This window comes from Aulonocara sp. 'chitande type north' Nkhata Bay, linkage group LG4, assembly GCF_057382095.1.
Source record: "Aulonocara sp. 'chitande type north' Nkhata Bay isolate Kocher_YH1m ecotype deep benthic linkage group LG4, A_spYH_male_GT1.1, whole genome shotgun sequence".
Lineage (NCBI taxonomy): Eukaryota > Metazoa > Chordata > Actinopteri > Cichliformes > Cichlidae > Aulonocara > Aulonocara sp. 'chitande type north' Nkhata Bay.
In genome coordinates, this window is record NC_141347.1 from 13453591 (window position 1) to 13471774 (window position 18184).

General features: G+C 38.8%; 1 protein-coding gene across 1 annotated transcript; it reads left to right on the plus strand.

Moving 5' to 3' along the window:
- Window positions 1-4996: 4996 nt before the first annotated feature.
- LOC147332139 (interferon-induced very large GTPase 1-like) lies at window positions 4997-13144 on the plus strand. Its single transcript, XM_086288556.1, has 4 exons — window positions 4997-5107; window positions 9397-9456; window positions 9886-9923; window positions 10014-13144. The coding sequence occupies exons 1-4, from the start codon at window positions 5002-5004 to the stop codon at window positions 13020-13022; spliced, it is 3213 nt and encodes a 1070-aa protein (XP_086144682.1). The 5' UTR covers window positions 4997-5001; the 3' UTR covers window positions 13023-13144.
- Window positions 13145-18184: the final 5040 nt, after the last annotated feature.

Genomic DNA, 18184 nt, shown 5'->3' on the forward strand with positions numbered 1-18184 from the left:
TATATATATATATATATATATATGATGAAAGTGATAAAAAATAAACAGCTCTCTCTCTCTCTCTCTTTATTTTGATATTTAACTAATTCAAAAGATATTTCAGTATTTATTTATCTAAAAAAAGTTTACTCTAAATTGATGCTCAACAGTAAAGAAAAAATGTTTTTATGTTTTTTCCCAAAAGTGTATGTAAATATCTGGTTTTAACTGTGAATATACTGCTGTGTATTGAAAATTCTCTTGTTTTGCATAGAAATATATTGAACAACATTCAAAGCATAATATATAAAATAACATCTACCTGAGTTTTTTCTTTGAAAGAAGCTCCTTATGTCCATTGTTGTGTACATCAGTACATTACTGAAACCGATTTCGTGCTTTATTTAGCCATGGAGGGTAACAACTGAAAATATGAAATAAACACACATGTAAGCTAGGACTCTCTAAAAGAAACAGCATTGTTATTGTTTGGCTTTTCATTTCGCCATTTGTTGATTCACTCGAAGAGCAAGTAACGTAATATGGGTCAAGTGATCATTTTGATATCAATCTTTTGTGATACACCGTCATATTTACATTATTTGTACAATGCGAATTATTTGCTTTGGTACCTGGTCAAACTTAAGCTCTCCTCTGCCTGCCTGGCTCCACTTCCCATACAGCAAACTCGCAGGCAGCAGCTTCTCCCCCTCAATCACATGCGTAAGTGCTGAGCTCAGTCGCCTAGTGCCTGAGCTCGGATCATACCAAAATTAGGGGGAATTTAAGCACAGTCGTAAATTCCCACAGTGTGCGCTATGTGCTTCGAATATTGTGTGTAGTTTTTGTTTTATACAGTTGTCAGTCAGGCATCTAACTATGAAAAAAATTACACTCCAAAAGACCCCGGGCTTCTGAAAAATCAACCCGGACTTATGCCCAGTAAGCCACCCCTCCGCTCCGCCAATGCCACTGTATAGTTGTTAATTTTTTAATTTAAAAACAAAACTGAAACCAAAACTGTCCAAAGCTAACACTAAAAGTTCTGCGAGACTTTTAGTGTAATTCAACATGGCGAAAACCTGTTTTTTTATCATAAACAACCGACATCGAAAATCGCGTTAAGGATATATTCCCCACAGATCCTCTATTTTAAACTTAAAACCGCTTGAATATAGTGTCAACTCCTGACTCATTCACAGATTCACCGACCCAGACAGACATCACCGTGTTTTCCAGGTCAGTGGCGCAATCATTTCTTCAAAGCAAAAACTCTTTCTTTCTGCTCTAGAGTCTAGAGAAATTTTCTTAGGGTGGCATGAGGGTGGCAAAGAAATCAAATGGGGTGGCAAAATCAAAGCCTTTTTTTTTTTTCAAACATATGCAGGTGGTTACATATGGGTATAATGATTCAAGTGCAGTAAGTATACACGTTTTTCATATAAATATAGTCTATAACTTAATTATTGTCTGTAGCCCACATAATTAAACACTTTAGTTACATAAAACATGTGAGTTTTGATGTTATATACTGTATAGCCTGTATAATAAATACCGTAATTGTCGGGCTATAAGCCGCTACTTTTTGCACAAGCTTTGAACCCTGCGGCTTTTAGTCAGGTGCGGCTTTTCTATGGATTGTCCATGATTTTTGTCATATCGTAAGACGATTTGTTTTGTGTGTTCCGCTGTTGTACGGCACTACGTTGCCTGGCGGAAGGATCGGGGTTCAAGAGTGGTATGTTAGTCTCATGTCCGTCCGCCAGGCAACGTAGTGCCGTACGAAGTAGCTCGAAAAACAAACTTCAAAGTAGCGCTACGCGTTCAGCGGGAGGCGTGGATGATGAGCGGCGATAAACTTGCGAAAAGCAAGTTATGCCCAACTCCACCGGTGGATTCTGACAGCGTGGAAAAGTGTGAAAACATCCACGATCACCAACGGATTTTGAAGGGCTGGACTGCTGCATGATGGAGAGGAGGACACCGCCACGGCCCTTCAGAGGGTGTTCGACTCTGACACTGACAATGAGGATTATCTTTGGTTTTGAAAGTGACAACGAAGGAGAGAAGCGGAGAGTGGATGACGAAGCCATCCGACACTGGAGGAGAGGACTTTGGTGGTTTTAGTGCGCAGGAAGAAGAGAAAGATGATGGTGAATGACTGACTTTTCTTCTTGTTAAAGCTGTGTCACTGCACCTGAGCCTAAAAGGTAGTCCGAATCTATTTTTCTGGTGTGCTATAGGTTACTGTTATGTACTACATGTGCAAATATGTACCTATAACTTGTTTTTCAAAATATTAATAAAAGGGATGTGTCTCCAAACAGCCATCTCTTTCCTGACAATTCCCTTTGTGCATATTCTCTTACATATGATAAGTCAACATTGAAACACCTGCGGCTTTTAGTCAGGTGCGGCTATTGTATGTACAAAACAGGATTTTCCCCTGATTTTAGCTTGTGCGGCTAATATTCAGGTGCGCTTTGTAGTCCGGGAAATACGGTAAATATGTAGCCCAATAAGTATAAAATCCAGAATATTACACAACAACGGGCGGTTCATTTACAAACACAAGTCTAACTTAAGTTTCACACTGTTTTGTTAGAAAACAGTCACATTGTTACAGCTAAAATTACACAAAATGTCAGAAATCTGTACTGTCATGAACAAAAATTTAAACCTAATTTTTCATGATTTGTTGGATTAACCCTCTGAGGTCTGAAATACAACTGGCCATTTTTGACTCCTTTTGAGTTTATGTTTGTATTTCACCCTCAGATTGTTTCATTTTATTTTTTCCCCCTTGCCTTGTTTGGCATCTTTTCAGCTCAACTGAATTTAGTTTGGTTTTTTTCCACTGACATACTGCATTAGTGTTACTGATCTGAAATCACACAAAGAACTTAAAATCCTAGTTGTATTTTTTTTACTGTAAAAAAAACCCACAGACGTGTTGAGTAATTTTTTATAACTTGAAATGCAAATATAAATTGTACATTTTGTAAACGTATACAACTATTTATCTAAAAATGCAGCCAAGACACCTGCCGTTTTTTTCATTTTGTATAAGAATTTAAAAATATTACTAAAACTAAAATGAGAGAACAATCAGGTGTTGCATTAACATGCCCCACAAATGATGTGTGCCAGTAAAAAAAAAGTTTTTCCACCAAAAGACAGAGAAGAACAGCACAGGGATAAACCTGCAGGCCTGACAACAGGAGGTGTATCACTCCGCTGGTTTTCTACTCAGTGTTTACGTTGCAAATGTGCCTTAGTGACATTCATTAGTGCCCTCACTGACACACAAAACAAAACGACGCCTACACAACACACTAAGTATACACTCCACACTAAACATCAAAAATCTCCCACATCTAAAAACTCTCTCTCTCTCTCACTCGCTCGCTCTGTCTTGCTGCCGTTACCGTCACTCCCAAAACTTTTCCCTCTTCTTAAACAACCAAGTCCTACGTGTTGACATTTTGACATGGTGCATTTTTATAGGAAAGAGGTGGCTTTTTTCCTTTCTTTACTGTTTTCGCGCTGTCCTTAGAAAACGCTTGAAACACACACACAAAACACGACAACAGTATTTAGACAAAAGCATGGCTTATATATATTATCATAACTCTGGATTTACTGGCCTGTAATTAAAATTTAAAAACTTTGAAGTCCAAACTTTCAGTGTGTGCTGAAATAGAGACTCAGCGTGGCTGCAACTTGTTGCTATGCCAGCTTACATCAGTCATGTGATTTGGAGGTGCAGCGTGTCCCTGGACCACAGAGGGTTAATAACACTCACCTTCCTTCCATTTCCAGAGTGTAACATCCAAACACCTGTGTAAAATCCGAAATTCCCATGGTGTTGTTCAAAATGTGCTCTGGCACAATCATAAGCATGGCTTGAACCATTTGTTAATGGTGGAGGGGGGGGGAAGGACACTATGCAATATATTCAGTTTTAGCATTTACATGACTGTAACTACGCTCAAAGTGTTAATGCTATCTTATTTTAATAAACAACAATGTCATATGTAAAACTGGGGTGGCACTTGGGGTGGCAAGGGATCATTTTAGGGTGGCACTTGCCACCCCATGCCACCCTTCTAGATCCGCCCCTGGCTATAAGCAGATACAAGTAGAGCTCTCGAATACTAAAAGTCGTGTCATCTCCGCATTTGATAGACTTTGTTTTTTTTCTTCTTGAAAGTAAGATGTTTAAAAAGAAAGCACGACTCAGCCCGTGTAATTTGCGTTCACTAGTGTATTCAAATAAGGTGGTAGATTTTTAATGTATTAGTTAGTAGATTTTTGTTGCTTCTCACTCATCAACACTAAACACTAATTAAATATCTATGACCTTTGTTAGTTGTGAATGTTTCAAACATTCTCATAGTTCTCTGCAGTTCAGATATGTCAGTGCTCTCTCTTCCTGTGAATACTGACTTCCGGAATAAAATATGTAATAGTAATTTTAGAAGAAGGAAACAATTTTTATACCGACCGACCTTCCCCTGCAGAGCTATTCTGTGTCTACTGTGTTAGAGTGGTCTCCTAGATATTTCTTATACCTTATCCCATATTTAGTTTTAAATTAATGAACGAATGAATTTATCCCCTACTGCAATGAGAATTGCACAAACTCTCTTTTTGCCTTATATACTGTATTTACATTTATGTTTACACATATTTTAACTAGCAAATACTTAAGATTTTAAGAAATATTTTTTATATTTACAACATCCATACTTTTATTGCTTTATTGTGTTTGTTTTTAACACTACATAGTGAAGATTAATTATTTATATCATTTTAAGCTTCTTATTTCTAAATTCTGAACAGGATTAGTAAGGCATGGAGGACCAAGAAAAACCCTTGCCAATAACTATCCAGCTGGTGAGAATTTTGGAGGATTTGTCAGATGAAGAGTTTAAAAAGTTCAAATGGATCCTGCAACAGGTCTCTCCAATCCCAAAGAGACATTTGGAAAAAGCAAACATAATGGAGACAGTGGATGAGATGAAGAAGACTTACAATGAAAACTTAGCAAAGAAAACAATTGAGGTATTGACACTAACGGGAAGGAATGACCTGGTGCAGTGTTTAGTAAGTTTGGCATCAAAAGGTGAGTAGAGAGAAAATAAGCAGACTTAAACTAATGTACATATGTAACTAGAGTTCAGTTTGCTTGATTACTTATTTGTGATTCCAAAAGTTTCCAAAAAAAAGTAAAATGCAAGACAGCGCTTTCAGTTTTCAAGCCCCTATGTATTGTAGGTAGGTATTAGCCCATCATGTCAAAATTACATTAAATTATCTGCAGATCCAGTGTGATGCTTGAGTATAATGTATGGAAAAATAGTGTAATTTACTATTACTATTCACTATATACTGGTGAAACTTGAAAAATTAGAATATTGTGCAAAAGTTAATTTATTTCACTAATTCAACTTAAAAAGTCAAACTAATATATGATATAGACTCATTACATGTAAAGCAAGATATTTCAAGCCTTTATTTATTTATTTATTTTTTACAGTTTTGATCATTATGGCTTACAGCTTATAAAAACCCCAATTTCAGTTTCAAAATCTCAGAAAATTAGAATATTGTATGAAATGAATAAAACAAGGATTTTAAATAGAGAAATGTCCGACCTATTAAAAGTATAATCATACATATGTACTCAGCAGTGTTGGGTGTAATGCGTTACTAAGTAACACGTTACTGTAATTAAATTACTTTTCCACTGAAAAAGTAGAGTAACTAATTACTGTTCATTTTTAGGTATTTTAATTACAGTTACTTACAATGTACTTGTGTTGCATTGTAAAATAATTAAACTTGCTGAATATCATTATTTTATTTCAATAATTTCTCTTCTAAACGTAGAAGTAAACTCTGCCGCTTTAACATCGCTGTAGTGCAGGTGCACGTCATTTCGCGCCAGTTTGCTGCATAGTCGTATTCTAAAGCGGAAGATGTCGGACTCAGCTGAAGCGTGTGGCTGTTTTATGAAATGGACATATTCCCGTGTCTTCACTTTTCTGAAACAAGTAGACAAGAATATCACAGTAATAGGTAAGCTATGTCCTGGGGAGAAAAAACTATTGGCTGCTGTTAATAGCAGGAGTAATCTACTGAAGCGCCTGACACAAGAGCATAGACCAAGCCTATTCAAATGGCGGCCCAGAAGTAACCTGCAAGTGGCCCTGCCTGTGCTCCTGGCAGAAACACAGAGAAAACGCCAAAAAATTAATAATTAATTAGTTTTAAAAAGATGTAAAATTCCTACCAGGGGAGGTTCCCAGACTCAGGTCTCACCTGTAAAATTCACAGCATCAAGATGTTGAGGGTGAATTTGTCGTGGTCTTTGCTTGAAAGGGGTTGGGTCAGACAATTTGATTTGGTGTTTAACTTTATTGGTCCTTCCAATGTCCAGATTGTGTTTGGCAAATATCTCAGGAATACTGTTGAGCTTTTGAATAATGTGTTCTTTCGAGTCTGGAGTTAAAGGTGAATCTCCAAAGTTTCCCTGTGGTTGAGATGGAGGTAACGACTCTGTAGACTGGTCTGAATACTGGATGTGTTGCTCTTTGGAAATGACTTCCTGGAAAGCACTAATTTCTGCAATAACCACTCGAGCTGGAATGTGGATTTCATGGTCAGACTCATCACTCACTACAACAGGCAGAAAACATGGCCGACGTTGAGGCAAGTCCACAAGGCAGGTTTTTACCATGAGTCCGCCAGGCAGAGAACTGGAGGTTGGGTATTTCAGAATAACTGCTTTCTCACCTTGAAATAGCCTTGTGACCAGGCATCCCTCAAGGACAGTGGTTTGGCCAGCAGTAATGGTATATGGTTTGTCTGACTTCAAGATTACAGGAGCATACTGGTCACTCAAATCCTGGACATGGCGACACTGGAGGATTTTATAAACCGCAATGTAACTGGAACCAGTTAGCTGGAATGACTGCTCAGGGTGGGTATCACAGTGCTTGCTGTAAGCGACATCAAGACTGTTGGTGCCAACAAGTATCATTGGGTATGATTGCTGGATGTCAGGCACGATAAGGGCAAGTGTATCAACATCAATGGATGAACCAAGAAAATCAGCTGGGAAGGTCATGTTAATCTCAATGTATCCCAGGTAAGGTACGGCTTGCCATTTGCTCCTTCCATTTCCAGCAGATTGTTTAGTGGTTTGATTGGGTGATCTGAAAGATAGGTATTATAGAAATAATGAGGAATGGTAGTAACCTGAGAGCCGGAATCAAGACGACAGTTGAAATGGTCACCCTTAAATTTGAATTTGTCCTGTGCTTTTGGTCCCCACAAGCCCTTTTGGCAGCAATGGAAGTTTGTTGTGGTTTCTGGGACTGTTAGTGCACGCAGCTCCTTTGTGTCCCACCGCAGAAGCTGTTTCTAGTTTAAAGATGAATTATTTTTAGCATCCCATTCTTGCTGGGGGTTTTTTCTTAATTGTTTCTTTTTCTGTTCAACAAGAGTTAAAACAGTGCCATGGCTTGGGTTTGGTATTTGACTGAGGTGAAGAGTGAAGTGAGAGTAACCTTCGACTCTGCTGAACCTTTTCTGGATAAAAGATGGGACATTTGCTGTTGGAGGGTTTGGAGTTGTTTTTTTCATTCACAAGAACAAGTGCTTTGGGACTGGATGTTGGCTTTTTGTTTTGATGCACCAATGTATTTTTAAGTGACTCTTTAACAAGTTGTCTTTCTTCTTCTGTCCGTAACAACAACAATAAGTTAGAGAAAAGTGGTGGTTTGTTCTTTTGCTGTTCCAGTTGTAATTTGATTATTATAGTGTTATCCCAACACCCATGACAAAACTGCTTCAGCAGATGTTTATCCATCTCAGCAGCTGCAAGTCCTTCTTGCTTCACAACAGTGCTGAGGGTTAGCTGCAGTCCTTGGAGGTAAGCAGATGGTTGTTCTCCTGGATTTTGAAGAATATTTAAGTATTGAGCAGATTGAGCAGATTGCAGCGGATTTATAGAAAGTTCATTCCCGCCACAATGAAGGGATCTCTGGAAGTGGGGTCAGATGTTACCTCGGTTACACTAGCACAGTAATCCCATGGCCATTGAACCAGGTTTTTGGTACTTTTGGCAATGTGGGCAGGTGCCAAGTCCAGCTGGAAAATGAAGTCAGCCTTTCCATAAAGCTGGTCTGCGGAACGAAGTATGAAGTGCTCCAAAATGTCCCTGTAGACTGCTGGGTTGACTCTGGATTTAATAAAGCACAGCAGACCAACACCAGCAGATGACATGGCTCCCCAATTCAACACAGACTAAGGAAACTTCACACTGGAATTCAAGCATCTTGGATTGTTGGCCTCTCCATTCATCCTCCAGACTCTGGGACCTTGGTTTCCAAATGAGATGCAAAATTTGCTTTCATCAGAAAAGTGGACTTTGGACCACTGAGCATCAGACCAGTTTTTTTTCCCCCTTTAGCCCAGGTTAGATGCTTCTAATTTTTGTTGTTCAGTAGCGGCTTGATAAGACTATTTCATGTACACTAACTCTAGCCTCAGTCCACTCCTTGTGAAGGTCCCCCACACTTTTCAATGACCTTTTCCCGACAATCTTCTGCAGGCTGCGGTCATCCTTGCCACTTGTGCACCTTTTTCTTCCACACCTTTCATTTCCACATAACTTTCTATTAATGTGCTTTGATACAGCACTTTGGAAACATCCAACTTCTTCTGCAATACCTTTTGAGGCTTTCCCACCTTATCGAGGCTGTCAGTGATGGGTTTCTGCACAACTGTCACGTCAGCAGTCTTCCCCATGATTGTGATTCCTACTGAACCATACTAAGAGACCATTTAAAGGCTCATGAACAATATGCAGGTATTTTGGATTAATTAGCTGATTAGAGTGTGACACTTTGATCCTAAAATATTGAACCTTTTCACAATATTCAAATTTTTGGAGATTTTGAATTTGGGGTTTTCATAAGCTGTAAGCAATAATCATCAAAATGAAAACAAATAAAGGCTTGAAATATCTCCCTTTGCAAGTAATGAGTCTATATATATAATATTAGTTTTACCTTTTGACTTGAATTACTGAAATAAATGCACTTTTGCATGATATTCTAGTTTTTTGAGTTTCACCTGTACATACAGTTATGCCAGGGCTATGCAAAAGCTTTTTCATTTATAAAAGTTAGTATTTCTTGAAGCAGGGTTGACACAGTCACACCATAAGGCTTTTTGGGGGTTTGGCATAATGTTTTAAAGATTTTAAAATTAAGACAGGTTTTATAACAATAGGCCCATGTAAAACAGAGACCGTCTTACTTTACAGTATTTCATCTGATAATACTAACTGAATAATCTTTGTCTTTCAACACTATAAAATTGCCATGCCATGTCAACAACCAGAGTACAAAATGAAGAAAATCATTTCTAGAAACAGCAGCTCTATTGCAAACAAGCAAAAGGGTAAGTACATCCCATCGAAATTGGTGGCTTTTATGGTTCAAGATTCAATAGCAACTTGGTAACGCTTTTGTGGTGGCACACTGAATTTAATTTACCACAGTAAAACACATTGTACATTTGAGATATTTTTTAATCTCCAGTCTGTTCTAAACTTCAATGATTTGACAGCTGCTTTGGATTTCCTGCAACGCAGGGTCTTTCAGCTCAATTGAATGACTGACAAGCCTTTGGCAAAATGACAAACTGTTTATTGTATGTTGTTGTTATGGTTTAATTTCTTCAATATATTTCACATTCTTAAAATGTAAAAATTAAAGATAAATCCTTGAATGAGTAGATATGTTCAAATTTTTGAGGAGAACTAAAACATTTTCCATGATGTAGTAATCTGTCCCTTTGCTAATCTGTTAAATCATTGCTGTTCTACAGGTACCCTCAGTATGGATAAGCCTGAATACAAGGATAAGGTCAAAAACTCTCATTTATTTTATAAAATCCAAATGTTAGATTGTCATTGTTCTTTCCAACTGTAAATACAAACACTTATTTATTTACAGGAGTCATTTGATTTTCCTGAAGAAATCTGTGCAACGAAACAGCATAAGAGAGAGTCTAAAATACTACCCAGAAGACTTCCCCTTCAAGACAAATATGAACAGAAGTTATCACCAGCAGATCTCCTTAAAATAGGCCCTCCTTTGAAACAGAGTCATGACACATCTGAGAAAGATTTACCTCTTATTTTTCTTCAGAGGTTGTTGATGTTAGACTATAGAGCTAGATATATTCCTGTAAGACAAGACAATCCTGCTGTGAGTGGTTCACAGTCTGTTCCAGTTTTTGACAGTGATAATATGTTTAGTGACAGTGTAGTGTCTTATAACTCAATGCAGTTTTATTTGCATCCAATGGATGTTCAGATGGCAGCATTTCATTGTTCAGACAGTTTTCTGAAGCAGAACCTGGTTACAAAGCTCTCACAGTGTCAGTACGCCTTACCTTTACTTGTCCCTGACCCAGTCAAAAGGGATATTGAATGTCCTCTGTGGACGTTCAGGCAGATACAAAAAACATGGAAGAAAACTCAAATCAAGGATAATTCACATGCCATGACCATGAAGACAATGCCCATTTGCAAAGCCGAGACACTAATGGTGTTTTTCTTCCGCCTGGGTTCACTGCCAGTGTCAAAATCTCAGCTCATGAACACTTTGATCAATGACCGTCACAGCACCTTCTTCCACAGGAACTGCCCAGGTAGCACCAAATCTCGCCACCTGATAGACGGTATGGCAGAGATTGCCTGGTACTGTCCAGCCAGAAAACCCAATGACTCCTTCACAGACTGCATTGCCTTTTGTAATCTTCATGGTGATGCTCTGTCATTTGAAAAACAGCGTGAGATACTGATTGAAAAAGCTTCAGTCACTGTTGTTCTTGTGAGAACTCTGGAAAAAGGCCAGAAAGGTACCACAGTAATCCAAGACGTTTTCAAGTCACCAAAGCCTCTCATTATTCTCGTTGCTGATAAGGACCATGGTGCAGTTCAAGTCAAAGATGGAAAATACAAAGTGGGTCTGAAAGACAGAAGCCAGTCAGATGTTTCTGAAGAACTGAAAGGAATTATCATAAAGATTTTACATGAACCTCACACATCCTTCCAGCTTGAATCCTTGGCTAAAGTCCCTGGAGTCACAGTGGATGAAGATGATGAAGTCTGTCAAAGAGGGAAATCTGCTGCATTGAAAACAGTTTATGTGCTTCAAGGGATGGAAATTTCTAAGATCAAAGATACATTTCTACCTTGTCAAGGCGATCTGTGGCATGAGTGGTGCAGAATAAATAAAGAGCTGTATAACCTTAAAGGAAACACCGAGCAGGAAAAAAGTCAGAAACAGCAGCAACTGATGCAAATAAGACAAAATCAATGCAAAGCTTCATGTAGTGAACTGATTAAGTCATTCACAGAAAGCCTCTTTTCTTTACCATCAAAACAGAAGGAGTACTTCCTGAAATGGACTCAGATCTTAATAGATGCCCAATCCACAGACGAGATATCTTCAAATCTCAAAAGCTATGATGAAAAGTGGACTGAGGTCATGACTCTGAAGAGGAAACACGACAAATCTGATCTGTTAACAAGCAAACAAACAGAGCTTGAACAAATCTCCAAAAAACTGCAGTCTGGAACCTTTGGCCTGGAACACATCTTCAGAGAAATGGGACAGATCTATGAAGCCCACAGAGCAGTACAAACAGAGAGCAGTATGACCTACTGGACTACATTTCCTGAACTGGCTGCAGATCTGATGATTTCAGGACACCCAGTGGAGCTGATGGATGGTGATGCAGGTCATGTGCCTCTAACATGGATCTGTAGTTTTTTAGATGAAGTCATCAAGAAACTAGGCGACCAGAGAGTTTTTGTGTTGTCAGTTTTGGGCCTACAAAGCAGTGGAAAGTCAGCAATGCTGAATGCCATGTTTGGATTGCAGTTTGCAGTGAGTGCAGGCAGGTGCACCAAAGGTGCCTTCATGCAGCTGGTCAAAGTGTCAGAGGAAATCAAGAAAGACTTCCAGTTTGATTATTTTCTAGTGGTGGACACTGGAGGACTGCGATCTCTTGAGCTGGAAAGAAATGATACTCTTCATCACAACAATGAATTAGCAACATTTACTGTTGGTCTGGGAAACATGACACTGATCAACATCTTTGGTGAGAATCCAGCTGAGATGCAGGATGTCCTGCAGATTGTTGTTCAGGCTTTCATGAGGATGAAGAAAGTTAAACTTTCTCCGAGTTGTGTGTTTGTTCACCAGAATGTGACAGTTATCGCAGCTGCTGAGAGAGACATGGATGGGAAAAGACGCCTGCAAGAAAAACTGGACCAGATGGCTCAGCTAGCTGCAAAAGAGGAATCATGTGATGCTAAGTGCTTCAATGATGTCATTGCCTTTGATGTGCAAAAAGATGTGAAATACTTTGCTCAGCTATGGGAGGGAAGTCCACCGATGGCTCCTCCAAATCCAGGCTACAGCGAGAGCATCCAAGAGCTAAAGAACCTCATCCTGTCTAAGGCCAAACAGTCTGCTGGGATCACTCTCTCACATTTCAAAATCAAAATTCATGACTTGTGGAAAGCCCTGATGAACGAACACTTTGTTTTCAGCTTCAAAAACACATTAGAAATTGCAATTTACAGAAAACTTGAGGTCGAATATGGGAACTGGACCTGGGCCCTGAGGAGCAACATGCTGACTATTGAAAACCAGCTTCACACCAGAATTGAAAATGGAGAACTTGAGAAAGTTGAACGCAGTGATCTTTTTAAAGAGATGAGCAAATCATATGAAGCAATTAAAAATGACTTGGTGACATACTTTGAGGATGATGGAGACAAAGAAATACTGGTTCAGTGGAGAGGCCAATTTGAAAACAAAATAAAGGAGTTCCAAGAGGATCTGGTGAGAGGAGCGATAAAAAAACTGGATGAAGTTATTCAGCAGAAGAAAGCTTGTAAAAAGCTGGATGTTAAGAAAAAGACGTTGAGAGCAAATTGCTGCTAAAGAGCAAAGAGCTCGCTCATCAGTTAAAAGACAAATCAAAAGATAACAGGGAACTTCAAAAGCAGTTCGATGGTGTTTGGAGTGACTTGATGAGAGAATTAACTAGAGATACACAACCCATTAAGGACATCAATCTTGAAGATGACCTGGCAAATATCCTTCATATTCTTGGTTTCGAATGGAATCTCATATTTAAATGCAAAAAGAATGGCAGATACAAAACAATATCCCAGGTCAGTGATTACACTGAATACGTAGTCCTTCGCAAGCACCAAAACACAAGAGAACAGGGGTTTGCCAGCCAAATGTATGAAAAACTAAAATGTCAGTTTAAAGGACTTCTTGAGCATGGGGACCAGGGACTGATTACATCACTAATAACCAGTGTTGAAAACCAGTCTCTTCATGGAATTATGAAGAAACCTGTAGCAACAAGAGGCTACAGTCCAACTTACTTACAAGAAGTGGCCCAAAATGTCCAGCGGACAGTGACACAGTTTGAAAAAAACAAGAAGTATGCTTTCAAGAAGGAGTTCACAGTTGATCTCCTACTGTATGTATTTGACAGGGCAGCGACTTGGCTTTCAGAGTCTCACAAAATATTCACTGTGAAAAATGATGCACACACTTACTTGGAAAGCAAGAAAATACAATACTACAACATTTTTAGAAGCTTCTGCAAAGGAAACTCATCTGCTGTTGTGTTTGGAGAAATGATCTGTGAAAAATTGAAGGTTTCCATTGTTGAGGCTGTTTGTAACAAGACTGCCATTGATCTCGCTGGAAAGATGAAGTGCAGCTACCCAGCATTCAGTGAGAACAGACTGAACTTAGAGAAACATTTGTTGAAGTCCCTTGCAGAGAAAGAGGACTTTAATGGTTTCATCACCTACATCCAAAATCCAAGGAAGCAAGTAGCAGCTTTTATCAAAGAGAGAGTAAACATATACATGTCCAGAGAATCAAAAGATGCAGCATTGGATATACTCAGGAAAAATGTTGATGACATCAACAAACTTGTCAGTCAAGCTTTATTTGATGCAACAAATCAAGTCACAACACAGAACAGAGACATTTACATGTGGGTTAAGGAGTTTTCCAGGTTCCTTAAAGATAAACTGACTCTTGGTGCCATCTCTTGTCAAAACTTCAGGGACATAAACAATTTTGACTTTCTTAAAGAAGAGATTGAGAAAGGTCTTATATCCATCACAGAGGAGATGAATCAGCTTTCCTTGGATAAGATAAAGGAATTCAGACTGAGACCTGATCAAATCCTCATCGATCAGTTGTGTAACTGCTTCTGGGAAACCTGCCCGTTCTGTGCAGCTGTTTGTACCAACACTATGGAAGATCATGTGATTAAGGACAAAATTGATCACAGTTGCCCCTTTCATCGATCTCAAGCAGTCAATGGTGTGCATTACAGAAACACTAAGGAAATGTGTGTTAAGTTCTGCACAACAGAAGTTGCAAGTGGTGGAAAATTTTACCCAGATGGAGTTTCAGAGGAGCTTTTTCTTTATAAAGATTACAGAAAAACTGGGCGAGGTTTGCTAACTGGAGCATTACTCCTGATGAGTATACATCGAAGTATTGGATATGGTTTGTTTGCAAATTTAAGAAGAGGCTAGAAGAGCACTATGGTTTAAGTTTCACAGGACGTGGTGAGATTCCCCCTAAATGGACAGAATTCACTAATGAAGAGGTAAGAAGTGATTAAACTGGTAAACAGAAAACAACTTCACAGACATAAACACACAGGTGAGAATATAGGAACAATAATCATTTTAAGAATGCAGTGAGAAATATGTCAGTGTTAATATTAAATCACTGTGTCATCAACAAAGTTTGTGATTAGGACATTTTTCTCATGTGGGAAAAGCAGAAGAATCTTTTTATTCATGTTTGAAGAAAAACACAAAGAACAATGAAATTATTGTATGTAAGGATGGTTTAAAATTGTATTTAATCATATCTGAAAATTTAAAGTTTAGCTCATGCAGAATACACGAATAGTGTTCTTCATACCCTATTTTTTTGATATTGTATGGAAGTTATATTAGTTTGCTAACCGGCTTATGTAATTTGAAATCACACCAATATTTTCTTGAGTGTTTCAGTACTGAAAATCCTATATTCTCTATATCCTTGAATGTTTTATTATTTGCATTTTAAATGGGTATGATTTTTTTTTAATTAACACGAACAGAGAGATATTATATGCTTCTGATACATTAAAGCTATTTTTCTGCTGCTCCTGTCTCACAAGGGTTCACTGCACCAAATAGCTCCTCATGCTTGATTTTGGTTGAGGTTTAAGCCAGATGCCTTTCCTTGTGCAACCCTGAAAGGGTCTTCAGCTGGAACTGAACCAACAACACTTTTGCTTGTCAAACAAATGTGTAGATCACTACACAATGGAAATATTTTCTCTCAATTTAACATAGCTGAACATTACACTGAAATTGAGATTATTTACCTGGTGGTACATCCGTAATAAATGTGCACTGAGAAAAGCTGAAGTGCCTCAGCATCTGCCAGACCCCACAGCCAGTGTGCAGCATCTATCCATTTTCTTAACTGCTGGTCTGATTCAAGGTCATGTGTTGCACCATACATACAGAATATTAGAATATTTGTTTGAAAGCATACCTTTAATGACATGTTTTGGCAAAACGTTTGGAGATTTTTCTTTGGTTATAACTGCAGTGTAATTATCAGACTGATAATAAACAGATTATGTTCTATTCTTCAAGTCACTGATCGTCTGTGTCTTTTATCCAATATGTACAAAGCTATCACAGTTTACCTATAACTGTAAATACATGATCTTAGTCACAGATTATAATTGTGGTGGAAGATTTATTTTCTGATGTATTGATCACATATTTTAACCAAATCACTTTAGTAACTGTAGAATCATATTGTCACCAGTTTTTTGCATGTGGACCACAAATAGGCCTTCTGCTCTATCAAACATACACAATGGGGCCATTGTAAGTTCATGGGAGACGTTAAGCAGATAGTGGGGCTCCTTCTGCTTATCAGGGATGTAGATCTCTAGGTGACGGCTAAGCAGAAAACAAGGTTGTAATTCTCTCTCTCTGAAGAGAAGGGTTTCAAGGATGAGCTGTGCTGAAGGTATACAGGGAGTGCAGAATTATTAGGCAAGTTGTATTTTTGAGGAATAATTTTATTATTGAACAACAACCATGTTCTCAATGAACCCAAAAAACTCATTAATATCAAAGCTGAATGTTTTTGGAAGTAGTTTTTAGTTTGTTTTTAGTTTTAGCTATTTTAGGGGGATATCTGTGTGTGCAGGTGACTATTACTGTGCATAATTATTAGGCAACTTAACAAAAAACAAATATATACCCATTTCAATTATTTATTTTTACCAGTGACACCAATATAACATCTCCACATTCACAAATATACATTTCTGACATTCAAAAACAAAACAAAAACAAATCAGCGACCAATATAGCCACCTTTCTTTGCAAGGACACTCAAAAGCCTGCCATCCATGGATGCTGTCAGTGTTTTGATCTGTTCACCATCAACATTGCGTGCAGCAGCAACCACAGCCTCCCAGACACTGTTCAGAGAGGTGTACTGTTTTCCCTCCTTGTAAATCTCACATTTGATGATGGACCACAGGTTCTCAATGGGGTTCAGATCAGGTGAACAAGGAGGCCATGTCATTAGTTTTTCTTCTTTTATACCCTTTCTTGCCAGCCACGCTGTGGAGTACTTGGACGCGTGTGATGGAGCATTGTCCTGCATGAAAATCATGTTTTTCTTGAAGGATGCAGACTTCTTCCTGTACCACTGCTTGAAGAAGGTGTCTTCCAGAAACTGGCAGTAGGACTGGGAGTTGAGCTTGACTCCATCCTCAACCCGAAAAGGCCCCACAAGCTCATCTTTGATGATACCAGCCCAAACCAGTACTCCACCTCCACCTTGCTGGCGTCTGAGTCAGACTGGAGCTCTCTGCCCTTTACCAATCCAGCCACGGGCCCATCCATCTGGCCCATCAAGACTCACTCTCATGTCATCAGTCCATAAAACCTTAGAAAAACCAGTCTTGAGATATTTCTTGGCCCAGTCTTGACGTTTCAGCTTGTGTGTCTTGTTCAGTGGTGGTCGTCTTTCAGCCTTTCTTACCTTGGCCATGTCTCTGAGTATTGCACACCTTGTGCTTTTGGGCACTCCAGTGATGTTGCAGCTCTGAAATATGGCCAAACTGGTGGCAAGTGGCATCTTGGCAGCTGCACGCTTGACTTTTCTCAGTTCATGGGCAGTTATTTTGCGCCTTGGTTTTTCCACACGCTTCTTGCGACCCTGTTGACTATTTTGAATGAAACGCTTGATTGTTCGATGATCACGCTTCAGAAGCTTTGCAATTTTGAGACTGCTGCATCCCTCTGCAAGATATCCCACTATTTTTGACTTTTCTGAGCCTGTCAAGTCCTTCTTTTGACCCATTTTGCCAAAGGAAAGGACGTTGCCTAATAATTATGCACACCTGATATAGGGTGTTGATGTCATTAGACCACACCCCTTCTCATTACAGAGATGCACATCACCTAATATGCTTAATTGGTAGTAGGCTTTTGAGCCTATACAGCTTGGAGTAAGACAACATGCATGAAGAGGATGATGTGGACAAAATACTCATTTGCCTAATAATTCTGCACTCCCTGTAGACTCACCTGATGTGTTGAGGAATTTTCTTTGTCTCTGAGTTTGGTCAAAGCACATAAGACATGAGCAACCGCGCCCATTTTCAAAGATTGCTTAGGTGATTGACCAGAGTCTCTCCATATTGCAATATGTTATTAAACTCACTTCAAATCATGCTCACTGAGGTGTTTGCAGGGTTTTTTTTTTAATTTCCACAACATAATTCAGCAGGATTCCAATGCTAGATGGCTTTATTTATTTGACTGATATTTGATATATTTCAGGGGTGGCCAACTCCAGGACTACTTTTTAGTTTGGAACTTAAAAGGCCCACCAATTAACCTAACATGCATTTCAAAAGAAGTTGGAAACCTATGGAGGCACAAGGACTACATACAAACTCCACATAGAAAAGTGTTAACCAGGAACCCTCGTGCCCCACATGCATTTTGTATCATTTGGAGCCATTT

Bases quoted from the DNA above. Each gene is read 5' to 3' on its own strand.
- LOC147332139 (XM_086288556.1), top strand. From the start codon at position 5,002: ATGAAGAAGACTTACAATGAAAACTTAGCAAAGAAAACAATTGAGGTA. The intron at 5,108-9,396 runs GTGAGTAGAGAG...GTCAACAACCAG, and splicing joins AGTAAGTTTGGCATCAAAAG to AGTACAAAATGAAGAAAATC. The intron at 9,457-9,885 runs GTAAGTACATCC...GCTGTTCTACAG, and splicing joins TATTGCAAACAAGCAAAAGG to GTACCCTCAGTATGGATAAG.